We start from the raw sequence: 27,154 nt of genomic DNA, 5'->3' as shown, positions 1-27,154 counted from the left end.
TCCTTTATCCACCCTCATGTTTTTTCCCCTGCTAGTAACCCTTATGGAAGGCCAAATCGGCGTGGTGACGACCGATTTGACCGGGGCCGCAGAGGTGGTGGAGGAGGTCACAGGGGTCGTGGGAATAACAAAGGAGGGGATGGAGGTGGAGGTGGCCGCAAGAACTGGTTCAAGATGTCTGTGAGTCCACATTGTAAAATAATAGGGTAGCTTTACAGATTCACTAAACTGTCATTGATTGGATTGTACTTAGTCATGATAAATTGTGACTCTTGCAGGTCCCCTATGGAAAGAAATACGACAAAGACTGGCTGATAACAGCACTGCAGAATATCTGCTCCATGCCCTTCACCCCAGTACATGTAAGTGACTGCTGCCTAGGGGCTCTTTTTGTTTGTCAATCTAATCCAGAAATAGACTGAGCAGTGTTTCCCCTTTATACATTTAGCAGCTGTGCCTCCACTGCAACTAAAAAAAATATGTAAAAAAAAAAAAAAGTTTTATTTACCTCTGCCACCACTGCTGAAATAAATTATAGGGGAAACACTGGGCTTAGTTTCATTCCCCTGAAATAGCTTCATTTTATTGGCATTCTCTTTTTTCACCTCTGTTTTCTAAAGTACCACGTAGAGGGAAACCGAGCAGAGTTCTTTATTGACGATTCCACGACTGCGAATGCCTTGTTTAAGGTATCACGGAAGATCACTGACAAAGAGGGCTACAAGGTACTATTTTTTTTTCTCCACCAAACCGACCTCTGGTGGTTTTATCAAATGGTGTTAAGCGGGATATTTCTGGCAGACTGGACACCAGACATGAACACATTAATAACACCAGCAGAAGTTTTAAGCAACAAGGCTGGCGTCAGAGTTAAGTTTGATGGCAATCAATAAGGACGGGACCATCAATAAATAGGACCTTGAGAAGGGGTCGCGGTAAGGCTGTGGTTAATGATTAGGGCTTCGTAAAGGGCTTTCAATTGAAATTCTAGGACATAACCATTTCCCCCTGGGGATAGTCATTAAAAAACATGTCATTCACTCCTCCATCCTCCATCTTGTCCAGGTGACTGTACTGATGAATCCCTGTCCTCCACCCTCCTTTCTTCAGTCTGAACTAAAGCCAGCTGATCTGGAGCACCTGAAGGTAAGACGAGGAGACCAGCTCTCGAACAGGAGGAGTGATTGTTTAAATAACATTATTGTATTGATATTAAAGCCATCAGCAAGGTTATTACTTTTCCTTTCCTTCAACTCTACTTAGTAATGCCTCCTATTCTTTCAAGTACCCGCTAATGATAATAGTGCAACATTCATTATTTAGTTTCATGTATAGAGAGGTGTAAGGGCTGAATGCGTAAAACTGTCTTTCCCTCATTAGCAATGCATGGCTAAACGTTTTGATGGCTCTCAACAAGCGCTGGACTTGAACAACATCCGGATAGACCCAGGTACACGGCAAGAGCAATTAGTCACATCAAATGTTTTTCAATGTTGTATTTGCGTTATACGACCTGTATTCTGGTAGTGCCATCCAACACTCCTATACTTCCCTGATTTCCACAGACCTGGTGTCCCAGAACATTGATGTGACTTTGAACAGAAAGAACTCCATGCGTGCTGTTATTAAGATAATTGAGGAGAATATTCCAGAGGTATGGATGTGGTCAGTCCTTGTAGCTGAATAATGAAAGAATATGGATGCCTTCCTCTCCACTTATCCCTTCTCCTTTCCTTCCACAGCTTGTTTGTCTGAACCTTAGCAACAACAAGCTATTTAGGCTGGATGACCTGTCAGAGCTGGTCAACAAGGTTCCCAACCTGAAGACACTCAACCTTTCTCATAACGAGGTGAGGAGACTGGGTCTGGTTGTGGCTCAACGGGACCTAACCCCAGCACTGACCTTTACTGGGACTGCACAAAGTCTCCTCTTACTTTTCAGTTATCCACATAATTAATTTAGTCAATTGACTGGGACTAGGAGTTTTCTCTCTGTGTCCGGTCTTGTGAGTAACACCTGGCTGTTTGATTGGATGTTCTTTTCCTGCCATCATTCCAGTTAAAGACAGAGCGCGAGCTGGACAGGATCAAGGGTCTTAAGCTGGTGGAGTTATGGCTGGAGAGGAACCCCCTTTGTGACTATTTCAAGGACCAGGCTTCATACATCAGGTCAGTCTGTGCTCAGGATGGCTGGGTGGGAAATGGTAGACTGTTGATGGTGTGATGTGCTCAGGATGGCTGGGTGGGTAATGGTAGGCTGTTGATGGTGTGATGTTCTCAGGATGGCTGCGTGGGTAATGGTAGGTTGTTGACATTGTGTTGTGAGATCGTTGGCTGGGTGGGTAATGGTAGGTTGTTGGCAGTGTATTGTGAGATGGCTGGGAGGGGGGATAGTTCATTCCATTCTGTGTATTTCAGGGGGTAACTTGACTGTATTCAGGAAAGCCCTACTCTGTGGGATATCACATGTTGTTTATGGATTATATGAGCCAGGAAGGACATGTTTGGTCTGATACTACTGAATAGCAGCATAACGCTCAACTTCGAAGGAACCAGAGTGACTTGTTGATCACCATGCTATCAGAGAGTCTCACTGAGCCCTCTCACATTACTACAATAACGTAGGTGGTGATTAAGTTGTTAAGACATGACATTATCTGTTCTTGGGCAAGTGTTGAAATCGCACAAATAGCCAACTCGATGCTTTTGGGGCTGCACCTCAGCTCAAATGTAAAGCCACGTTTATGATTATTTTAATTTTAGGTGCATGCCATATGTGCCCATGTTGACATGATCAAACCATGAACCTCTTCATACTATATAGCTCAATATTAATCAGCCAACAAACGCATGCACAAGCATTTCACTACACTCGCATTAACATCTGCTAACCATGTGTATGTGACAAATAAAATTTGATTTTATGGTTTTAGTTGAGGAAAATGGCTATCATTTCAATTGTTTCTACACCCCTGCCCCCTTCTAGATGCAGGTTTAACTGTCTGTCTGGGTACTCTCTTTTTGTCTGTCTCAACTGATCTCACGCTTTCCCTCTCTGAAACTCAGCAGCTGATCTTTCCTCCATTTGTTTTCTACCGTGAAGATGGACCTGTGCCCCCTACAGGCACCCCTGTATAATTTTATTAAACAAAATCCTGACAATTTAAATTCCAAGAGCCACTACCTCTAGCATACATAACTTGGCATGGAAAATACTGACCACAGCATTGTGAATGAGACTCATACTTTGGGAAGAACTTGGATCACTAAAATGGCATTTTGGAAAGGAATCCTTTTGTAGCTCAGGTGATAGAGCATGATGCTTGTAACTCCAGGGTAGTGGGTTTGATTCCCGGGACCACCCATACGTAAAATGTATGAATGCAAGCCTGTAAGTCGCTTTGGATCAAAGCATCTACCAAATGGCATATAGTGTGTGTGTTTATATATTAAAGATTCATATGGGAACATGGTGTTGGTACATCCTCTCATCCTCCCCTATATGGGTCATGAAATGTGGCCAGTGAAGAGGGCTGGTTAGCCAATGACGGGTAAGATCCCACCTTTGATACCGGGACAACCTAAGACAGGCACAGTCGTGCATCTGGCCACATCATACCTACGTACGTATGCACTTTGATACGTACAGTATATGCTGAACGAAGAAGACATTGAAGTAAAGAACAAAGATTTGAGCTACAGGCCTGGGGTTGGTGCGGGAGAGAGGTTTCCAAAAAGCCATGCAGAGTCCCCAAATACAAGCTTTCTCATAATTCCCTTAAATCTAACATGCCTTCAGGGCTTGTTTGTGCCACAAGTTGGTAGACACATCTCAGAATGTAACAGCTGGAGTGAAGGAGAGGCTTTGAGAACGAGGGACACAAAGATGTATCAAGAGACCCTCAATTAGTGGGATTTCTAAATATGTTAAGTTGATTTCCGGTTAAGGATATAACACTTAATGTTTATTCTGTGGTCATAAACACATGCAGTGCAGTGTGTCCTCAGATATCCCTCTCAACATGTTTCCCTAAAAAGAAAAATGTTTGTTTAATAGGGCTTGGATGCCCTATTTGTTTAACCACCCCCAAAATGTTAAAGTTGAAGTGGGGTCCAAAATTGTATTTATTTGTGGCACCAAAAATGTTGTGTAAGATATATGCAGTATCATTCTTGCATTAATCAGTGCTAGCAACAGAGGTTCCTCCTGTAGTGATCTGTAGTGGCGCTCAGGGCCCAGCTCTTTCTGTTTCTTTTCTTTTCTATTTGTCTTTTCTTCATCTGAAGGGGATGCTTTGCATGGTCTCCTCAAATAACACATTTTCTATTCCTTAAGGCTGGCTAACATACCACTCAATCACCCTAGTGGAATTGCATCTTCTATCAAAGCTTTTTGTGAACTCCTCTTTGCTGTTTTGGTTTGATCGAGCATGCCTGTCTTTTCTATGTTACCATAAGTTTTCCCTCTTCCCTTTCTACCTGAAACGACATGGTGTAACTTTAACTAGCCTTAATGTAATGGATTAACCCCCTCGTGTATACCCATGATTCATGTCAATCTTTCATCTCCAACAGTCTCCATCACCTCCTCTACAGTCTTTAGATTCCATTTCACTGTCTCTTGGTCCTGTGACGTGTGTGTGTGTGTGTCAGACACCTCAAACATGCAACATTTGAGTAGTTTGACCATAATCTCACTCTTGTGGTCTCTACCAAGTACATTGGTCACACCACGGGCCCCTCCCAATCACCAGGCCACTCCCCTATACGTGTGAAAAGCACTGATTTGTCTCTTGTTGGTATGGGGCGCTCACAACCAACGTTCACACCCCTTCCAAGACAACGTGTGTTTCGGCGTGTAGGGGGGGACGGTGAGTATCATCACAAAGGGGTGAGTACATTGCCACAGGAAAGGGGGCCCGAGGCCCACCGAGTGGCACAGCGGTTTAAGGCACTGATCAGTGCTAGATGCGTCACTACAGATCCAGGTTCGATCCCGGGCTGTGTCGCTGCCGGCCACGACCGGGAGACCCATGAGGCGGCACACAATTGGCCAAGCATCGTCCGGGTTAGGGGAGGGTTTGGCCGGCTGGGATGTCCTTGTCCCATCGTGCTCTAGCGACTCCTTGTGGCTTCTGGGCACATGCACGCTGACACGATCGCCAGGTGTACGGTGTTTCCTCCAACACATTGGTGCGGCTGGCTTCCGGGTTAAGCGAGCAGTGTGTCAAGAAGCAGTGCGGCTTGGCAGGGTTGTGTTTCGGAGGACTCGTGGCTCTCAACCTTCGCCTCTCCCGAGTCCGCATGGGAGTTGCAGTGATGGGACAAGACTGTAACTACCAATTGGATATCACGAAATTAGGGTAAGAAGTACAAAAAAAAATACATAAAGGGGCAGTCGTCATAGATTGATTTGGTATTGGTTTATCTGTATTGTACCGTTCATATTAGTACAAGAGGATGTGTTGTTGTAACATTGAGAACCTCTCCACTGATATGCAGAGCTGACTATGTCATGTTCAGGAATGGGTGTGTTCTATTCTGAACAATCAGTTCGAACCAATATATGCGGTTATAATGACGAATCAAGTCCATGTTGGTGTTTACTGCCTAGTTCCGCCCCTCATTTCAGTTAACTGTATGGACAGGGATTATATCAACATTTGGGTGGCTATTAGAGATCCTTATCCATGGGTGAGACTGTGAGTGCATGAGCATATACTTAAAAAAATATATATATATTTTTACCTTTATTTAACTAGTCAAGTCAGTTAAGAACAAATTCTTATTTTCAATGACGGCCTAGGAACAGTGGGTTAACTGCCTGTTCAGGGGCAGAACGACAGATTTGTACCTTGTCAGCTCGGGGATTTGAACTTGCAACCTTCCAGTAGTCCAACTAGTCCAACGCTCTAACCACTAGGCTACCCTGCAGCCCAGTGGGGAGAACAAGTATTTGATACATTGCCGATATTGCAGGTTTTCCTACTTACAAAGCATGTAGAGGTCTGTGATTTTTATCATGCGTACACTTCAACTGTGAGAGATGGAATTTAAAACAAAAATCCAGAAAATCACATTGTATGATTTTTAAGTAATTAATTTGCATTTTATTGCATGACATAAGTATTTGATCACCTACCAACCAGTAAGAATTCCGTCTCTCACAGACCTGTTAGTTTTTCTTTAAGAAGCCCCCTGTTCTCCACTCATTACCTGTATTAACTGCACTGGTTTGAACTCTGAACCTGTATAAAAGACACCTGTCCACACATTCAATCAAACAGATTCCAACCTCTCCACAATGGCCAAAACTAGAGAGCTGTGTAAGGACATCAGGGATAAAATTGTAGACCTGCACAGGGCTGGGATGGGCTACAGGACAATAGGCAAGCAGCTTGGTGAGAAGGCAACAACTGTTGGCGCAATTATTAGAAAATGGAAGAAGTTCAAGATGACAGTCAATCACCCTCGGTCTGGGGCTCCATGCAAGATCTCACCTCGTGGGGCATCAATGATCATGAGGAAGGTGAGGGATCAGCCCAGAACTACACAGTAGGACCTGGTCAATGACCTGAAGAGAGCTGGGACCTCAGTCTCAAAGAAAACCATTAGTAACACTCTACGCCGTCATGGATTAAAATCCTGCAGCACACGCAAGGTCCCCCTGCTCAAGCCAGCGCATGTCTAGGCCCGTCTGAAGTTTGCCAATGACCATCTGGATGATCCAGTGGAGGAATGGGAGAAGGTCATGTGGTCTGATGAGACAAAAATAGAGCTTGTTGGTCTAAACTCTACTCGCCGTGTTAGGAGGAAGAAGATGAGTATGAGTACAACCCCAAGAACACCATCCCAAACGTGAAGCATGGAGGTGGAAACATCATTCTTTGGGGATGCTTTTCTGCAAAGGGGACAGGACGACTGCACCATATTGAGGGGAAGATGGATGGGGCCATGTATCGCAAGATCTTGGCCAACAACCTCCTTTCCTCAGTAAGAGCATTGAAGATGGGTCATGGCTGGGTCTTCCAGCATGACAACGACCCGAAACACACAGCCAGGGCAACTAAGGAGTGGCTCCGTAAGAAGCATCTCAAGGTCCTGGAGTGGCCTAGCCAATCTCCAGACCTGAACCCAATAGAAAATCTTTGGAGGGAGCTGAAAGTCCGTATTGCCCAGCGACAGCCCCGAAACCTGAAGGATCTGGAGAAGGTCTGTATGGAGGAGTGGGCCAAAATCCCTGCTGTATGGAGGAGTGGGCCAAAATCCCTGCTGCAGTGTGCAAACCTGGTAAAGAACTACAGGAAACGTATGATCTCTGTAATTGCAAACAAAGGTTTCTGTACCAAATATTAAGTTCTGCTTTTCTGATGTATCAAATACTTATGTCATGCGATAAAATGCAAATGAATTACTTAAAAATCATACAATGTGTTTTTCCGGATTTTTTTTTTTAGATTCCGTCTCTCACAGTTGAAGTGTACCTATGATAAAAAATTAGACTTCTACATGCTTTGTAAGTAGGAAACACTGCCAATTTTGCAGGTTATCAAATACTTGTTCTCGCCACTGTATATGTGTTTGTGGTTGAATAGTGTTTAGGGGGATGACTCTGTTTATTTATAATCAGCACTAACTCCTGTCTCTTATCTTCTGTGTTTTTGTGAATGTCGGACAGCGAGGTGAGAGAGAGGTTCCCCAGGCTTCTCAAACTGGTAAGGATTCAATCAAACGCTTTTAGGATTTCAACAATTGTTTATTCAGCTCGTTTTGGATATTATTATTATTATTGTATTTGTGAAGAATTTAAATCTCTTCAATTAGTCATCTCTGTCTTCTCTTCCTGACCTCTCTAACTCTCACTAGGACGGTCAGGATCTCCCCCCGCCCATAGTCTTTGATGTGGAGGTGACTCCTGCCGCCCTTCCACCTTGCAAGGTAATACATGCACACCATTGGTTCTCATTTAGGGGCTTTGCATGTAACCGTGTGTCGAAACAGGAGTGTTTTCTTTTAAATTCTCACCCTTTGACTGCTGTCACAGCCCAGCTACTTCTGCTCTGAAGAGATCAAGACTCCCATCGTTGGCTTCCTACAACAGTGAGTTTTATGTTGAATCCACAGACAAATGCATACACATTATTGAACAAATACATACGTACACTACACACTGTTATAGATGCGGTGAAGAGGTCAATGGAACTCAACCAAAACAATGGAAATGCCAAGGAAACTCTTGGTGGAAAGATTACGAATGACCGCATTGCCCCCCAGCAAAATTATCCTACATTTAGTCTATTGTTTATGTGTATTTCACACAATGTTGATATAGAAATCATCGCGTAATGCTTGTATAGGGGTTGGCATCCATACATGTTCATGTCATCGTCACCAATCAACTGCATTACAGTTAAAGACTACTTTGAACATCACCACTGATTTATGTATGCTAGTGTTAGCAGTTGATGTTACTATTCAATAGCACAGACCCCAAAGCATCCTATTTCAGGCTCAATGTATAAACAAGTTGGACCAATGAGAACTTGCATGTAGCTATGAGTCCCGGACTGAAATCCCTCCCATGTCTCTAACCCATTGATCATTAATCCCTTATTACAGAAAAAACACTATTTCCATTGATCGTTAGTACTATATTGACTTTTAGAACTCTATTGACCTATCGTCCTCTGCGTTGTGTATTTATCTTCGAAATATTCTTACACTAGCTATGCTACCAGCTTATACAAACGGAAGTTAACATTTTAGCAGTAATTTCTAAACCCTGAAAAGGGACAACTTCTAAATGTTATGCAGTGAAAACAGCCAAATATATCAAAATCAGACTGTACATCAATCATGACGGAATTGACAAATATCCACTGTTAGAACAGATTTGTTAAATGTGAGCCAATCCGGCGTTCCATTCACCTCTTTACCGCATGTATCCTTTCCAAATCTCAACTAAGCCGGAACCCAAAATGATCTGATGCACTACAACACACCTTTGTTTTTGTTTAAAACAAAAATGCAGCATGATTTAAAAAAATATTATTTAAAAAAAAAAAAAGATACATTGATCTGCTTTGATAGATACTATCTGTACTGATTGGAAATGTAAGTTGTTGTGTGTTTCTTATGATGTAAGTTTTTAAAGAATAACTTTTTCCCCCAGATACTACAGTGTGTATGACTCCGGAGACAGACAGCCTTTGTTAGATGCCTACCACGATGGAGCAACCTTCTCCTTGAGCATGCCCTTCACCATGCAGAACCCTCCAGGTACCCCTTGGCTAGTTATTAATGTTCCCTGTCTCCAGCAGCATGCATAAACGGTTTAAAATAAAGTGTCAACAAAAAAAATTAAAGATGGCGCCGGGGGAGATGGCTACCGTTTTACGGGCTCCTAACCAATGTGCTATTGTGTTGGGGGTTTTTGCGTTATTTTCAACTTATTTTGTACATAATGTTTCTACCACCGTCTCTTATGACCGAAAAGAGCATCTGGATATCAGGACAGTGATTACTCACCTCGTACTGGACCATGATTTTTTTTCTTTAATGAGTTGGACGAGAAGGGTTTACTTCACACACCCCGACAAGGCCCAAATCCACATCATTCACATGAAGAAGAGACGGAGATATCGGGGATGTAGGTCGGGGTGCCTTGTAAGGATCCGACGGCGAGTGAGTAATCCCCCTCTACCATCAGTCCTATTAGCCAACGTGCAATCATCAGGTAACAAAATGGATGAGCTCCGATCTAGACTATCCTACCAACGGGACATTAAAAACTGTAATATCTTATGTTTCGCAGAGTCATGCATGAAAGACGACATGGATAACATACAGCTGGTGGGGTTTTCGGTCCATCGGCAAGATAGAACAGCTGCCTCAGTTAAGACCAGGTGTGGCGGTCTGTGTCTATTTATAAATAACAGCTGGTGCACAAAATCTAATTTTAAGAAAATTTCAAGGTTTTGCACGCCTGATGTAGAGTATCTCATGATAAGCTATAAACCACACTATTTACCGAGAGAGTTTCCATCTATATTTTTCGTCGCTGTCTATTTACCACCATAAACCGATGCTGGCATTAAGATGACACTCAACGAGCTGTATAAGGCCATACGCAAACAAGAAAATGCTCATCCAGAGACGGTACACCACATCAGTCACGGACTTCATCAATAAGTGCATTGATGACATCGTCCCCACAGGGACCGTACGTACATACCCCAACCAGAAGCCATGGATTACAGGCAACATCCGCACTGAACTAAAGGGTAAAGCTGCCACTTTCAAGGAGTGGGAGTCTAACAAGAAATCCCACAATGCCCTCCGACAAACCATCAAACGGGCAAAGCATCAATATAGAACTAAGATTGAATAGTACTACACTGGCTCCGATGCTTGTTGGATGTGGCATGGCTTGCAAACTATTACGGACTACCAAGGGAAGCACAGCCATGAGCTGCCCAATGACACGAGCCCACCAGATGAGCTAAATAACTTTGATGCAAGCAACACTGAAGCATGCATGAGAGCATTAGCTGTTCAGGACGACTGTGTGATCACGCTCTCCGTAGCCGATGTGAGTAAGACCTTTAAACATTCACGAGGCCGCAGGGCCAGACGGATTACCAGGACGTGTACTCAGAGCAGGCGCTGACCAACTGGCAAGTGTCTTCACTGACATTTTCAACCTGTCCCTGACTGAGTCTGTAATACCAACATGTTTCAAGAAGACCACCATTGTCCCTGTGCCCAAGAACACCAAGGTAACCTGCTTAAATGACTACCGACCCGTAGCATTCACGTCTGTAGCCATGAAGTGCTTGGAATTGCTGGTCATGGCTCACATAAACATCATTATCCCAGAAACCCTAGACCCACCCCAATTTGTATACCACCCCAACAGATCCACAGATTATGCCATCTTGCTTGCACTTCACACTGCCCTTTCTCACCTGAACAAAAGGAACACCTATGTGAGAATGCTCATTGACTGCAGCTCAGGGTTCAACACCATAGTGCCCTCAAAGCTCATCAATTAGCTAAGAACCATGGGACTAAACAACTCCCTCTGCAACTGGATCCTGGACTTCCTGATGGGCTGCGCCCAGGTGGTAAGGGTAGGTAACAACACATCTGCCACGCTGATCCTCAACACAGGGGCCCCTCAGGGGTGTGTGCTCAGTCCCCTTCTGTACTCCCTGTTCACCCATGACTGTATGGCCAAGCACGACTCCAACACCATTAAGTTTGCTGACGACACAAGGTAGGCCTGATCACTGACAACGATGAAACAGCCTATAGGGTGGTCAGTGCCAGGATAACAAACTCCTTCACCGGGATCAAGACAAAGGGGATGATTGTGAACTACAGAAAAAGGAGGACTGCGCAGGTCTCCATTCTCATCGACGGGGCTGCAGTTCAGCAGATTGAGAGCTTCAAGTTCCTCTGTGTCCACATCACCAACAAACTATCATCATGGTCCAAACACACCAAGACAGTCGTAAAGAGGGCACGACAACGCCTATTCCCCTTCAGGAGACTGAAAAGATTTGGCATGGGTCCTCAGATTCTCAAAAAGTTCTACAGCTGCACCATCGAGAGCATCCTGACTGGTTGCATGACTGCCTGGTATGGCAACTGCTCGGCCTCTGACTGCAAGGCACTACAGAGGGTAGTGTGTACGGCCCAATACATCACTGGGGCCAAGCTTGCTGCCATCCAGGACCTCTATACCAGGTGGTGTCAGAGGAAGGCCCCAAAAAATGGCCAAAGACTCCAGCCTCCCTAGTCAGACGGTTCTCTCTGCTACCGCACGGCAAGCGGTACCAATTCTTGTTCCAAAAGGCTTCTTAACAGCTTCTACCCCCAAGCCATAAGACTCCTGAACAGCAAGTCAAATGACTACCCAGGCATTTTGCTTTGTCCCAACCCCACCCCCATTTTTACGCTGCTGCTACTCTGTTTATTATCCATGCAGTCACTTGACCTCTACCTACATGTACATATTACCTTCACAAACCGGTGCCCTCCGCACATTGACTGTACCGGTAGGCCCTGTATTTCGCCACGTTACTGTTTTAATGTTGCTCCTTAATTATTTATTTTTCTTCTATTTATTTATTTTGGTTTATTTTTGTAAATACTATTAAATAAGTGTTAACTGCATTGTTGGTTAAGGTAAGTAAGCATTTCACTAAGGTCTACACCTGTTGTATTCGGCGCATGTGACAAATAACATTTGATTTGAGTCACTCAGTATCACCGATTTGTCACCTGTTTCTAAGGTAGTCAGTTGGTCTCTGTCTCCCTTTGTGTCTAGGTGCAGTCTTGGAGATTACCATAAAGACAGTCGCAACCTGAAAAAGCTCAAGGATCCAAGTGAGTCTCGTGCTTCTGAATCGCTACTTCAGTTTTCAGAAGTGATGGTTGTCATGATGTCATCTCTTGCAAATGTAGTAAACCTGTTGGTAGTGAGTCACCATGATTGTGTTTGCTCATATGCACAAAGTAAATTATTTGAAAACCTTTGCTCTTTCAGCCACACGATTCCGCTTACTGAAGCACACTCGTCTGAATGTGGTGGCTTTCCTGAGCGAACTGCCCAAAACGCAGCATGACACTGCATCTCTAATTGTGGACGTCAACACCTTCACCGTGAGTGGAATACTTTTAGAACCATCAATTCACATTCAAAGCCCATGACCATCCTTGATCTCCTGTCCCTCTCCTACTCCTGTAGAACACATTACTGTCGTTCACGGTCACTGGAGTGTTCAAGGAAGGTATGTTTGTTCAACTTTTCTAACTTGGTTAACGTATGTAGTTTTGTTTCCCACATTTTCATTCTCCAAAAAGTCATGAAGCATGTATGTTGCATTCTCCTTCTGTCACGCCAGTTGAAGGTAAATCCCGCGACTCTGTGAGAGCTTTCTGTCGGGTGTTTGTCACAGTGCCAGCTGGAGGGACAAGGTAGGCCCTACAGCTCGCCAAAACTCAGCCAGATATGTATTTTGTCTTGATCTCAATAAAAATGTTGATACTAATGGGGAAAACATTTCCTCGTGTATTCCTCTCGTTTCAAGTCTTTGCATAGTGAATGACGAGCTGTTTGTGCGCAATGCTACGACTGAGGAGATCCGCCGGGCCTTTGTGGCACCTGCCCCCACCCCATCCAGCAGTCCTGTCCCCACCCTCTCAGCCCCCCAGCAAGAGATGCTCTCTGCCTTCTCACTGAAGTCTGGCATGAATCTTGAATGGTCCCAGAAGTAAGTGGGAAACACTTACTTTGCATTCGATTTTAAGTGGGCTTAGGTAGTGACAAACATTGTCGCGTTGCTTTGTTTTTTAATGTACAGGGTTTTGTGGGTGTAATGTTGCATTCATATTGGTTCTAACCTACTTTATCAATGTATATCAGGTGCCTACAGGACAATGAGTGGGATTTCAACCGGGCAGGGCAGGTCTTCACAGACCTCAAGGTAAATAACTCCTTATTTTACTCTAAACATTCCTAGATTCAAATCTTCATCCTAGTAAAGTATCTAAGGGAGAAATGTGTGTTGCTTTAGTTGACAGAATGTCGTTTTACCTTGAATGTTATGCACCCTTTTAGGCTTCAAATGGTAAAAACAACTTCTACTGTTTCTCCTCAGGCTCATGGAAAGATCCCAGATGTCGCTTTCATAAAGTGAACAGGAATGGCTGTGAAGCTTTTTAATTATTGTCATTGGTCTTATTTCTGTTGATTCTTATGCAGTTATCCTCCTGGATTACAAGATCACATACTTCATTATTTGTATAATTAAACATGATTTAACGTGTTCAAATAGGCTTGTTATTTCATCACACCGAACATCTTCCTAATATTGAGTGGCAGCCCCCATTTTGCTCTCAGAACAGCATGGACTATGCTAGCCCATGTTGGCTGGATTTCCTTTGGGTGGTGGGAAACGGAGTGTGAAAAACCCAGTATTGTTGCACCTACTACCATACCCTGTTCAAAGGCGCTTTTGTCCTGCCCATTTACTCAGAATGGCACACACAGCTGTCAAGGCTTACAAATGTTTGAACTTGTCTACACTGAAGTGGATTTAACAAGTGAAAGCTATGATCAACCTCAGAAGAAGAGCCAGTGTTCCTAATGTTTTGAATGGAAGTAGTTTTGCGTTACGTTGATTGCAAACATTATGAACTTACAAGGATTCAAAAGAACTGCCATGCCTTTTACTTAACAGCATATCAGAATCAAATAATGTAAGCGATTCAGACAAGGTTATTGCTCTTGCAGGAAATTTTATTAGGTAACAGATTTGAAAGTATACAGAAAGGATTTAATTGTGCGTTTAAATTCGGCTTCTCTCTTGCCTCTGGGATAATTTTTAGACAATCTCTCTGAGCAGCCAGTAATGACGTCAAGTAGGACTGCCCTACCATCATCCATAAAGCCCGGTGGAAAAAACCAGCACACCTCTTTGCAGTCTTGAGCACATCTATTTTTTTTATATTTAAAAAAAAAAAAATCGGTTTTGTACTCCAGTTTACGAAGCATACAATGGCTGTACATTAAAACCACATCTATTTCCTGCCTCTGCCTAAGATCATGGTTGCACAGACGTGAAAAGAAGGATCAGGTAAACTAGAATGATAGTGAGTAGTAAATAGAAGTTAGACTTCTGTGGTTGAAGTGCTCTGGTCCCAACAGGCCTACACCAGCTCAGAGAGCATGTTGGAAGCCAGGCTGCAGCTGAGGCCGGTGCCGTCAGGCTCCACGTTGATCTTCTTCACAACTCCATCCTCCACCACCATAGCGTACCTGAGAGAGAAGACATGTGACAATGCTTTTTGCAAAGTAAAATCCAAATGTTGAGAGAAGTGAGTTACCCACTCTAGTGTGTTGCAGCAACACTAAGAGAAGACCTCACCTCTGGGAGCGCTTGTTTCCAAGCGCAGCCACAATCTGATCGTTGTCTAGCAATAGGTCCACTGCCTGTAAAGAAAATAAAATTGGTGTCACATTCACACGAGAACTCTTAAAGATCCAATGCAGCAGTTTTCAGCAAATCATTTCTGGGTAACTATTAAGTACCTTACTGTGATTTTATAGTCAATTCAAAGCAATTTCTCAAGCAAGAATTTTGCTAGGACTCAGTGGTATGAGTGGGAAGGGGAAAACTAGCCATTATTGGTCTGTTCACCAGGCTGTAAATTGGTGGTCACCCATCAGGGCAAAATTCCATCCCACCAAAACAAGCTGAAGTTTCAGGCAGTTGTTTACCCTGCGAATCATTACTGGGAGAAATGCAACTAAAAGAGCATTCTAATTTTCAGAATTTCATAGTTATTCCAACCTCTGTGTGGAAATATAAAACACAGACATATCATGTTTGACTGCACTGGGCCTTTAAATAAAAATCAAAGCTTTGAAGACATATCCGACCTTTGTGAATTCTCCAGTAGAATCAGCTAGCATTCGCACCTGCAAAACACATGCAATAGACATTAACATGCAAGTATAAAATCTGTACGCTGTTGCACACATTTGATTAAACTAAAAAGGTATTACTTTAATAAATCTTGTGTGTATGAAACTCCTGCAACCGAGGTAAAGACCGTTTCAAGTTGGATATTCGACGGATATTTGCGCTTTCAAACCACTTGAGCCACAGACTCCAAATAAGTGTCATGTTGGAAAAATTGCATAGGTCTTATTTTCACGATTTGGACATTAATTCACTTTCCAAAGCTAATAAACATGTGGAAATATGAGCAGCATTTTGTATTCCTAGTTGAATTAGTTATGGAGTGTAAACAAAGTACAATTTTTTTTTTTTTTTACATTCGAATTTCAATTGCTCCTTGGTCATGTGACCTGCTGACTTCAAACAAGGTTCAATGCCCACCGACTACCCTTCTATATTGCACACCCTTTAGTTTGTCCATTTATCTCAAGATTTTACATGATTATTTCAATAGCTCCTTGGACATGTAACCTAGTGACTTCAAACAAGGTTCAGAATGTATACACATTGCATACACAATCCCCACCCTTTAGTTTGTCCATTTTCATCTCACATGAATTTTCTACATTTTAGAGTAAGCTTGCAGGCCTTCATTTTGCACGGGTGTTCATTTTTTATTTTTTAGATGTTACATTTTCCAGCCTCGCAATAACTATCTTTCACCTGGACACTGAAAAGATCCGCAAATGGCTGTATGTGGTATGGATCAAGGACAGGAGAGGTGTTCGAACAGAGGTGCTTGTAGGCCTCATGAAAAACAATGTTTCATGTGCTCTTTTTTTTTAATCGCAGTGATTTGTCAGTCAGAGTCAACTTGATAATGTGAAAATCCTTTTCATAGCATCACTTTCATATACTTTACATTAAGACAAATCCTACGTTGAGTATTAGAACACAGTTTACATAACCTGATAATGACTTGATATGAGTGCATTCACAACAAGCCACCTGCAGACAACTTACAAAATGCAATAGTGCATTTGAAAGGTTCGTTTTTCTGATAAATAGTTTTATGCACGGCCTATTTCTAACTGGAAAATTAATTCCTACGTCTTTGTAAAAATCCTTTTTCCAAAATCGATTTAGGTATGTTTTTGTGAAGAGGTATGCTGTGATATGGGTCATTTAATAGTGAAATCATTTAAGGGATCAATACATTTCAATATTGCTTCCTCAGTATCTGCAAGAACCATCAGGACAAGTGTTTTTGGTTGACCCTGCTGGACAGAAAGAGAAGGAATCGGAACATGCTGAATTCAAATTCAGGTCTTAGTTATTCCATTGTACTGGATCTAATACATATTAGCAATTTACATACACTTAAGAATTTATGACATACTGTGAAAAACTCTTGGCTACTGGCTCTGTCACTTTCAGACATGCGCAGAGCAGACTGAAAGGGGAAGGGTAGCTCTTGACTTGAACCACAGGGGTTCTCTGTAAAGAGGGAGTAATCAAAAAAGGCACAGACACACCCCTTGACTTTCTATTGGCACTCTTGACCTGTATGCATTCTCTCCTTTTTTGGCTCTGTGGTGCACAGTCTGGCAGTCTGACTAAAGTGACAGAGGTATGAGGAGAGACATCCTCCTTTGTATTTATGGGAACAAATATTTCATAACACTTTGGATCCTATTCTTGGACAGTTAGAAGACAATGCATTGATGCAAAAAAATAAAAAATTACTGTCCATGAGTAACCTCAACCTTGTGGGTCTGTGGATTTTTGGGCCAATAAAGTACCAACTCAATTCTACCACGGACTAGTCTCTCATGCCCCTATGAATGGGGACACAGGGCAATAATTTTTAATCTAAACCAGACCTTTTTTATCTGGAGTACACTAACCCCTAATTTGGCCTCTTTTCTTGACACACAGTAGCAGTTTACCAGATAAGTCAAGATCAAAAAGTAGATTGTTGTAAGGGTGTATTACGTCCTGTGCTGGCCCCATTGTCGTATCCATTCTGGATTCTGAGTGGTAAAATGATAGCTGAAAAACACCTCTTTGCATGTGTGTACTGTATGTGGGAATGTCTTATGTCCGTTCTACATGTAGTGTTGGTACATGGAATATTCCTCAACTGCATCTATTGCAAATAGAAGTATTATGTTCAACTGACATTTTCAGATATTATTTTGACAAACACACTTTGGTGCTTACAATTCATTCTCCATTGTCATAGATATGGTGGGCACGGTCATCTGTGATCTTTGTGATATGACTTTCTTGTGAGATGAAAATTGACAAACTAAAGGATGTGCAGTGGGTAGGCCCACTGAATGGACATTCTGCACCTTGTTTGAAGTCAATAGGTCACATGACCAAGGAGCTATTGAAATTGTAAATGTGTAAAAATTCATGTAAAATCTTGAGATGAAAATGGACAAACTAAAGGGTGTGCAATATAGAAGGGTTTTCAGTCGACATTCTGAAACGTGTTTTAAGTCAGGTCATATGACCAAGGAGCTATTGAAATTCAAATATGTAAATATATAATTTAAAAATGGTGTGATATGTAAAATCGACAACAAAAAGTGTGCAATGTGTGTCTATGCCATCGGGTTAGCTACAACCAGTTTTGAAAGTTTTAGGTCTAATGGTTAAAGAGCTATTGAAATGAGAAAATGCTGATTTGTCACTATGTTGACGGTCCCTAACTGCTGTTGGTGAACGTAAGGAAAACTACAGGCGAATATCTGTCGAATATCCAACCTGAAACTGTCTTTTACCTCGGTACTCCTGGACAGTTAACGGCCGCGAATACATTCAATCCGAAACCGCAAGCTTGACATTTAAAGGTCATTTCCATTTGAGCTGAAATCTGCAGCGTTTACCTTGAATGCGATCGCCGTGAATGTGATAAACCTGCCATTAAAAGACGCATTGTCTAGAAGCGCAACTGGATGAATCCCGGCAAAACACTCTTAAGATGCAACATGTTCAAGAACAGGTCCTGTAAGTGACGGGGATAACACTCAAAGCCACAACCATATGTCAGGTCAGACTCGGGCTGTGGAAGTCACGAAATTGTCAGCCTGTGATTGTCAGGCAAATAACTGTCGGTCTCACACTAATCAACATCTCCTGGCTACCACACAGCTTACTAGCCACTGAAGCAGACCTTTGGAACATCTACATTTTAAAAAGTCTAATAAATCCATGTAATATAGCCTACACCTTCAAATTCTTTATTTTAGACAGACCTCAATAAGCATGATAGAAACGTTAGTCCATTTCAGAAGAACCGAATAGCATACGGAGTTTTCCTTATGTTATATCCTGAACTGGCTATGCCAAATGGCTGTGGGCTACACTAGTTCGTGTTATGGTATGAAGAATACAATTGAACAAAGCTGAATAAAATAGAAAGTACATTTTCTCCAAACGATTTGAGGAAGTGCGCACATACAGCTATTCTGTATTTAGAGTTTAACTTCATTTCTTGAAAGGTTGGGCTATATGTTTTGATTTTTGATGCATTGTAAGGCTGCATGATGCGACTAATGATGATTTGATAAAAGTCGCTTAAAAAGCATGAGCTCTGCTTTGTTTTTTTTGCACAGGCTGTACACACCATCTCATTCACAATTTGACAAGCACTTGATTATGCCTCGAATTTCACGGCTGCATTTTTTTAGGGCTATAATGTGCCCTAAAAAAATGCCTTTTGCGGCCAGTGGACGTTGTGCCCTTCTCCCAGAGTGCTGCGAGCTCTGAAGCACCATTCACTCGCATGGCTCTCCATCACGTGATCGGGTCTTTTCTCACTGGATACAAGTGAAGACAGACAGTCCAGACGCAACTGCGAGGGTCCTATCCAATTCTGAGGTGCACTTTGAAGATCTGTCCACATTTACTTTTCGTCAGCCAACAAGATGAGTAGGCCTAACGAACAGCAAAAGCACTATACTATGTCAATCTACTATCCCCCATAGTACAAAGTTGACCTATTCTGTGCAAAAAATAAATATTCCAAACAGTCTGGGATGGTTGTGGGATGCAATAGATCCCCAATTAATACAACCACTAGCATCAAAACATGTTTTTTAACATTTAGCTTTAAATGTTGATAAACCATTAGGCTATTTCTTCACATTGTAAGCGCAGAATTGTGCACATGGTAGTTGGTTATAAGCACGACTGTTCTATTAGCGGGAAAACACCATTATCAAAAGTAACCGCAAATGAGATTATACATGTAATGCTTTTATTATAAACGGTGCATTTTTGTGAAAATTATCTTCCCCAAACTTGAAACTCAAGCGCTGCTTATGTATGACAGTTAGGCTCTACACCCCTTATAAAGCAGATTAATGTGATTCATTTAAAAAAGTTATTTGGCCACTATAGTGATATATACCTTATCAAAACATATAGGCCCGTGGGCTAGGCTACATGTGGTGTGCGACTATAATTAGAAAAAGTCGCAAAGAAAGGCATCGTCTCATGCCTTATGCTGGGCATCATTCACAAGTCATAGGCTAATAGAGTCAACCATCAGACGATTCTTGATTTAATTTTATCTTCACATATACTATGTAATATGTGTGAAATTTGTTTTGATTTAGAATGGACCATTACCATGTACCCGTCTCGGAACAGGGGCAGCAGGAAAAAATACATGTCATCTATGCACTTAAATAGAGAATGGAGGACACTTTTCCCTTGGTTCGTTTTCATGCCAGCCAGGTAGGCTATACTCCTGTTGTAAAGAGAAGCAATGTTCTTAATATTAGGAAAGTTGAGAAATAAATATAGTAGGCCTAACCTATAGAAAGCTAATGGGATCCTCTTTTTAATAGAGGCCATCACTGTTTTCATGCGCAATTGCATAGCCTAAAAAAATGTTGACAACATGAGCTCATGGGCTCCCATGAAGTCTTTGATTAGATTTTCAATCACATTTGCATTGATGTCAGAGTAATTAGAGGGACATTAGAGTGCGGAGTACCAGGCAGTTAGAAAGTTTGGTAGGCTACTAATGACCATCAGCAGTATCAGAGCTTGGAGAAGCCTAATTACCGTGACTAAACGGTCAAGTGGAATTTGAACACAGCAACAGCCCTGGGTCCGACCAATGATATAGAGATATATAAATCATTGGGTCAGACCGGTCTAGACTGAAGAACCACACTGTCTGAAGTATCTCTCAATATAAATCAACGAGTTATGGTCTTGATGTAGTACATGTTTCTGTTTGGGAGATAAGATCTGTCCAATGACAACGCTGCAATCTGCAGTTCAAACAACAAAGCAGACACCAGTAGCCACTGTTTTGAGGAATTGGGCTTGGGAAATGTAACCACTCAATCTCATAGATAAAGCTATGGATGCAAGGCCTGACCGTCTATGAGATCAAAATTATAGTTAAAGTTTCCCACCTATACAGTGTTTGTTTACAAAAAACATGCTTACATTTGGGGTTCTGATAGTTCAACTGTCGTAGCCTAAGCTCATGAGGCATTTGTAAATTATATTGTTCAAGAATCAATGGATTTCATTCATTTAAAAGTCTAAAAATGTATGTAGCAACTTCATATTGATTTCTCAGGACAGATACCTGCAACCAGATGAAAATGTTTTCCTGTACCAAGTAAAATGCTGGAAATCATCATAACAGAACAGAGTTTTTCAGCCATAGCCTGAGGAATACACTGTAGACTACATTTCAATTACTATTCAGAAGGCTGAAGGCCAAGGTATCAGCTTGTCATTTTCAAACAGCATTCTGCACCTTGCCTTCTGCTCCATGTTCCTTTCCCCAGGCAGCCATAACGAATGCGTCGTTAACGGAGACGCAGGCGACCTCCTGTACACCCTTGCTCTTCAGCTCTGCTGCCTGCGCCACAAAGCCTGGAAGGTGAGTCTGAGGGATACAGGAGCAAGAAAGGATGCGGGATGTGAAACAGTGATTTCAGATGGTGCATAAGGGACGTACATGGGCTGCGTTTAGACAGGCAGTCCAATTCTGATCTTTTGACCAAATCACATCAGATCTTTACACATCAAGTGCCGATTTGATTGGTCAAAAGACCAATTCATGAAAAAAATAATTGGGCTGCCTGTCTAAACGCAGCCATGGTGAAAAAAAGTGTGATGAAGAGAAACGCACATCCAGGTCCATTCATTGAAACTAGGATGATCTAAATCAGGGGTAGGTCCTGGAGTGCCAGGTGTGTTGAATTTAGGCAATCACTGACCTGATTAATTAGCTCAGTGTGGTGCCTAGTTGGGACAAAATCCCATTCAAAATCATGGTTTCACAAACTCTGTCCTGAGGCCCACTACACAGCTGATTCAATTAACCAACTCATCATCAAGCTTTGATTATTTGAATAGTACTAGAGCAAACCCCCCCCCCCCTGCTCCAAAGGGACATTACCTTGGAACACCCAGGAGTGAAGGCCCCTGGCACAGCAAAGAGAACTCCCTTCTTCCCCTTGAAGAGTTGGTCCATAGACACCTTATTGCCTGGCTCATTCTCCTGAACCTCCACCGCAGGAAGCTTATCCCCAACCTAGTGTGTGTAAAGGGGAGACAATAGTTCAATCAAACACTGTTGAAGGTCAATCAAATGCTATGGAATCACATGAAAGCTGAAAATCATTTGAAAGTAAACCATGGTTTTGTTGAACATAAATCGCAACCCCTATTTAGTTAGAGGTACATAACTATGCACTTGACTAATTCCGTACTCATGTACAGCAGAATTTGGTGAAGAATGTATTGGACCCAGGCAGTGGTTAGGGACAGTCTGCCACCACAACAGCCTTGAAGTTACTACTGGAGCATGAAGACTTTGCTTAATGTTAGAGCAGAGTCCTTTCTGGGGCACTCACTGTCAGCAGTATGTTTAGCCATGCGCAGTGTTGGTGCATCTACCGACTAGCCTCGTACAAACAATCTTGATCGCAGAGGTGTAACCAGACCTCACCTTCTTGAGATATACTCGCTTAGTCCAGTTCACGCTCCAGTAGGAAACATGCGTTTCTCCGATTGTGTGCTTTATTTCAAAGGGATTTTATCTATTCATTCTCATAACTACTGGAATACATTTGTCAATAATATCAGTTGGAAAAATGTTTGATTATTACCACACAAATACCTGTGTGTTAAAGTAGAGGTCTTTTTCAGAATTATCCATAACTATTACCCAGTGAATCATTACATGAAGAAACACAAAACAATTAACATGAACTGTACTTTTTGTGTTGAGCATCAATGAACGGTTGTGCATTTATTTTGGCATGGTCTACATGTAAAGAGATTATGGCAAGATATTTGTAGATAATGATAATATTCTTGATGACTTTTGTTTATTATGGGAGAAAAAGTGTGGCTTGGTTTCCTTAACTACAATAAGGATAAAGATTTTTTTACCGCAAATTAATGGGGCCAATGGAAAAACCTCATGTTCATAAATGTCAATTCACTAATAAAAAATGTAAAAACACTAACTTTATTTCAATAAGGAGTTTGAGCAGTACATTAGGATCATTCTAGAAATAGGAAAGCTGTAAAAGCAGTCAATGTGTGTCTTTTAAGGTCTTTGTATAATCTCTAATTTGTTATAACCCTAGCATATAGCTTATACAATGAATGTACAAAATGTTAGGAACACCTTCCTAATATTGAGTTGCACCCCCTTTTGCCCTCAGGGCAGCCTCAATTCGTCAGGGGCGTTCCACAGGCATGCTGGCCCATGTCTCCAATGACTCCAATGCTTCCCATAGTTGTATCAAGTTGGCTGGATGTCCTTTGGGTGGTGGACCATTGTTGATACACATGGGAAACCGTTGAGCGTGAAAAACCCTGCAGCATTGCAGTTCTTGACAAACTCAAACCGGTGAGCATGGCACCTACTACCGTTCAAAGGCACTTAAATATTTTGTCTTGCCCATTCAACTGTCTCAAGGCTCAAAAATCCTTCTTTAACCAGTCTCCTCCCCTTCATCTACACCAGGTATTCCCAAACTGGGTTAAGCGTATCCCGCAATGCCGTCGGGGGTATGCCAAATAAAAATGTGATTTATATTTTATTTATTTTTTCCTCACATTTTCAAACAGTCCATTTATATTTTCCAACGGGGCTATACATTTGGGTGAGGTTTTTTTCTCGCCTAAGTAGCCTCGTTTCATTGGCAAAAATCAAATTAAACCATCTAGTGTTCAGCGAAATAACAACACAATGTCAAATACAGGTAGCCTAGTCAAATAATTAACCGTTACTCTCTCGCAGGAATTCCACTAACGGTCCGTATGTAGCCAAACATAGCTGCCGCTCATTCAGTTTGCTCGAAAATGGATAAAATGACTAAAAAAAGTAAGGCCCGCGTCCATAGAGACACATACCAGCTCTACTGGTAGTACTGCTACTACCAGCAGTACCTACACCTGCACCTGTCCGCGACACAAGTTGTTCTGCTTCCACGAGCACATCCAATGCTAGCGTCAGTAATTGTTGTTAGCCCAGCTAGCATGGACACTGACAGTTGTGAACCTGATGCAGCCGAAGAGCTACTGCCCCCTTACCCGGAAAAGCGCCGAACAGACAGGGATGTTGGACCATCGAAGAGGCGCAAATATGATAACTACAATGATTTGGGGCTCACTTATATTGGGAGTAGTACCTTTCCACAGCGTGTTATGTGCAAAAGTACTATCCCCCAACTCGAATTAACCTTCACTCTTGCACAGACATTTAGAAACAAAACATGCCAATTTGAAAAATAAGCCACTGGAGTTTTTTTTTGCAAGAATTAAGATAACTAGTAGTAAGACATGTATAAAGGCAACAGATACCATTAATAAGAAGGGTGTAGAAGCGTCTTATATAGTGAGCTACCGAGTGGCTAAGACAGTCAAGCCCCATACTATTGCGGAGGACTTCATTCTTCCTGCTGATGTGGATATGGCTGGAACAATGCTGGGGGAAAAGGCCCAAAAAAACTATACAGACAATTGCTTCATCAAACAACACTGTTTCACAACGCATCAGTGACATGGCAGGAGATGTTTTGAAACAATTACTGCTTCGCATACAAGCCAGTGAATGTTATGCATTACAGCTGGAGGAGTCAACAGATGTGGCGGACCTGGCACAGCTCCTGGTATATGTCCGTTATATTTATGGGGAGGGTCAATTAAGGAAGACATCCTCTTCTGCAAACCAGGACAGCATGAGAGGATATTTTTAAAGTACTGGACAACTTTGTGACATCAAATGGACTTTGGTGGTAAAGATGTGTTGTTATCTGTTCTGATGGTGCAAAAGCCATGACAGGGAGACATAGTGGAGTGGTAATGCATGTGCAAGCAGTTTCTCCCAATGTCACTTGGGTACACTGCAGCATCCACTGAGAGACTCTTGCTGCAAAGGGAATACCTGACAGCTTTAAAGACGTTTTGGACACTACAGTGAAAATTGTTACTTTGTTAAAGCAAGGCCCCTGAATGCTCATGTATCTTCTGCAATATGCAATGATATGGGCAGTGACCATGTAACGCTTTTACAACATACAGAAGAGCACTTGTTTTCAAGGGACAAAGTATTGACACGTTTTTTAAAAAATTGATAGACAAGCTTTCTTTCCCCACCATAATTTTCACTTGTCTGGCTGCTTGCACGATGACGAGTTTCTCACACGACTGGCCTATCTGGGTGATGTTTTTTCCTCACCTCAATGAACTGAATCTAGGATTACAGGGACTCTCCTCAACTATATTCAATGTGCAGGACAAAATTGAGGCTATGATTAAGACGTTGGAGCTCTTCTCTGTCTGCATTAATAAGGACAACACACCGGTCTTTCCATCATTGTATGATTTTTGGTGTGCAAATGAACAAGCTTACGGACAATGTCAAATAGCGAAGCACCTGTGGGAGTTGGGTGTGCAATTATGCAGGTGTAGCCAATGTGAAATGGCTAGCTAGTTAGCGGTGGTGCGCGCTAGTGGCGTTTCAATCGGTGACATCACTTGCTCTGAGACCTTGAAGTAGTGGTTCCCCTTGCTCTGCAAAGGCCGCGGCTTTTGTGGAGCGATGGGTAACGATGCTTCGAGGGTGACTGTTGATGTGTGCAGAGCATCCCTGGTTCGCGCCCGGGGCGGGGAGAGGGGACGGACGTAAAGAGTCTCATCGAAATTGCAACAAGCGGTTCTGTGAAAATTGAATTTAAATCAGAAGCCACTGCCAGATTTCTAGAGAGGGCTACGCTCAGAGTTTCTTGCCTTTGCAAATCGCGCTGTTAGACACTGATCCCCTTTGTAACCACGTACCTATGTGAGAGTGGATTCACGGCCCTCACTAGCATGAAAACTAAATACAGGCACAGACTGTGTGTGGAAAATGATTTAAGACAGAGACTCTCCAATACAACCCAACATTGCAGAGTTATGTGCATCCTTTCAAGCACATGCACCCTTCTCATTAACCTGTGGTGAGTTAGTCACAATTTTCAATGAATGAATACAGTTTTAAAATGTAAGATGTTTAAATAAAGAGCAACACTTTTAATCATTATTTGTTCCCTGGTCCTATAAGAGCTCTTTGTCACTTCCCATGAGCCGGGTTGTTACAAAAAGTAATTCTTATGTTTAATCAAATCATGTATAGTGTGTGTGGCAGGCTTACAATGACGGCAAAAAAAAACACATTTGAGAGTGCGCTGACCCTGGTGCTAGAGGGTTTACACAACTGGAGGTTGAATGTTTGAAGGGGTACGGGACTATAAAAAGTTTGGAAACCACGGATCTTCACGGATTGAAGTAGATTTAACAGGTGACGTCAATAAGGCATCATAGCTTTCTACTGGATTCACGAGTCTATGTAATGGAAAGCGCAGGCGTTCCTAATGTTTTGTATACTCAGTGTTTGTTTTTCTTTTATGCATACTGGTGTTTCGTGCAATACAGGTTTTTCAAAAACCCATCCTGATCTCGCGAGCATACATTACATTTTGCTTCATGGATAGCGAAAAATAATGTCAATTCGCGAGATGAGGATATTTCTTCCGAGGTTATCCACCTACAGCCACAAATAATAAATAAATAAGTGGATGTAGGAAAATCTATGGATAGGGGTCTGCGGTGGTAACTGTATAGTAATATGTATTTGATAGAAAACGGATTTCATGTTGTAAATCCTTTATGTATACTCCCTTCATGCGTCAGATCTGATTCCCTACAAATGAAGTGGACAAACCTTCCCAATCCGGTTATCTAATCTTGCCGACTATAAAAAGCAGACTTCGCTTGAATGCAACGGCCGACCATATTCATGTTTTTACCCCAATCAGGACAAATGCCTAGTTGCATCATGGACTCGAGAATGGCGGCTGTATGAGTCATGGACTCGAGAATAAGTATAATAACACGTTTTACAAACCTCAAAATTGTCTACAGTCAAGGTCAACAAGGATCATTATTTTCTAGATTTAAACATTTTTGTTGACAGCATTTCTTACCTTGATAGGCATGTTGACAATGATCGTGGTGTGTAGTGGTCTGATGCACTGGACAAAACCGGTCTCTTTGAGAATCGCTGAGCTGGAAATCATTGGCCTATGTTGAGGCGAGCCCCTTTGACGCCGTTCATTGGTAGCAGACGACGTTCAGTG

The 27,154-nt window shown here is 42.2% G+C and overlaps 2 protein-coding genes across 2 annotated transcripts in view; one reads left to right on the top strand and one right to left on the bottom strand.

Moving 5' to 3' along the window:
• LOC135544300 (nuclear RNA export factor 1-like) overlaps positions 1-14,458 on the top strand; it is a 22,576-nt gene extending 8,118 nt beyond the window's left edge. The window contains exons 3-21 of the mRNA XM_064971799.1: positions 36-180; positions 279-362; positions 621-725; positions 1,066-1,146; positions 1,381-1,450; positions 1,566-1,654; positions 1,743-1,850; positions 2,060-2,169; positions 7,679-7,715; positions 7,867-7,938; positions 8,045-8,100; positions 9,173-9,274; positions 12,329-12,393; positions 12,554-12,669; positions 12,755-12,797; positions 12,912-12,984; positions 13,098-13,280; positions 13,433-13,493; positions 13,668-14,458. Of these exons, the coding sequence (XP_064827871.1) occupies positions 36-180; positions 279-362; positions 621-725; positions 1,066-1,146; positions 1,381-1,450; positions 1,566-1,654; positions 1,743-1,850; positions 2,060-2,169; positions 7,679-7,715; positions 7,867-7,938; positions 8,045-8,100; positions 9,173-9,274; positions 12,329-12,393; positions 12,554-12,669; positions 12,755-12,797; positions 12,912-12,984; positions 13,098-13,280; positions 13,433-13,493; positions 13,668-13,706 (1,639 nt within the window). The 3' untranslated portion in view covers positions 13,707-14,458. The remainder of the gene's footprint in view (positions 1-35; positions 181-278; positions 363-620; positions 726-1,065; positions 1,147-1,380; positions 1,451-1,565; positions 1,655-1,742; positions 1,851-2,059; positions 2,170-7,678; positions 7,716-7,866; positions 7,939-8,044; positions 8,101-9,172; positions 9,275-12,328; positions 12,394-12,553; positions 12,670-12,754; positions 12,798-12,911; positions 12,985-13,097; positions 13,281-13,432; positions 13,494-13,667) is intronic.
• LOC135544299 (peroxiredoxin-5, mitochondrial-like) lies at positions 14,288-27,154 on the bottom strand. The gene is made up of 6 exons (XM_064971798.1): positions 27,002-27,154; positions 21,919-22,053; positions 21,271-21,402; positions 15,452-15,490; positions 14,937-15,001; positions 14,288-14,827 (listed from the first exon to the last, which is right to left on the bottom strand). Exons 1-6 carry the CDS (start codon positions 27,092-27,094, stop codon positions 14,719-14,721), a joined length of 573 nt encoding a protein of 190 aa, XP_064827870.1. The 5' UTR covers positions 27,095-27,154; the 3' UTR covers positions 14,288-14,718.

Source organism: Oncorhynchus masou, chromosome 8, assembly GCF_036934945.1.
Source record: "Oncorhynchus masou masou isolate Uvic2021 chromosome 8, UVic_Omas_1.1, whole genome shotgun sequence".
Taxonomy (NCBI): Eukaryota; Metazoa; Chordata; class Actinopteri; order Salmoniformes; family Salmonidae; genus Oncorhynchus; species Oncorhynchus masou.
This window is presented reverse-complemented; position numbering and strand designations above follow the sequence as displayed.

Coding starts and splice junctions, on each gene's coding strand:
- LOC135544299 (XM_064971798.1), bottom strand. CDS start 27,094: ATGATTTCCAGCTCAGCGATTCTCAAAGAGACCGGTTTTGTCCAGTGC. Junction 22,054..27,001: donor TTGTCAACATGCCTATCAAG/GTAAGAAATGCT, acceptor TACACACACTAG/GTTGGGGATAAGCTTCCTGC. Junction 14,828..14,936: donor GGAAACAAGCGCTCCCAGAG/GTGAGGTCTTCT, acceptor CTTCTCTCTCAG/GTACGCTATGGTGGTGGAGG.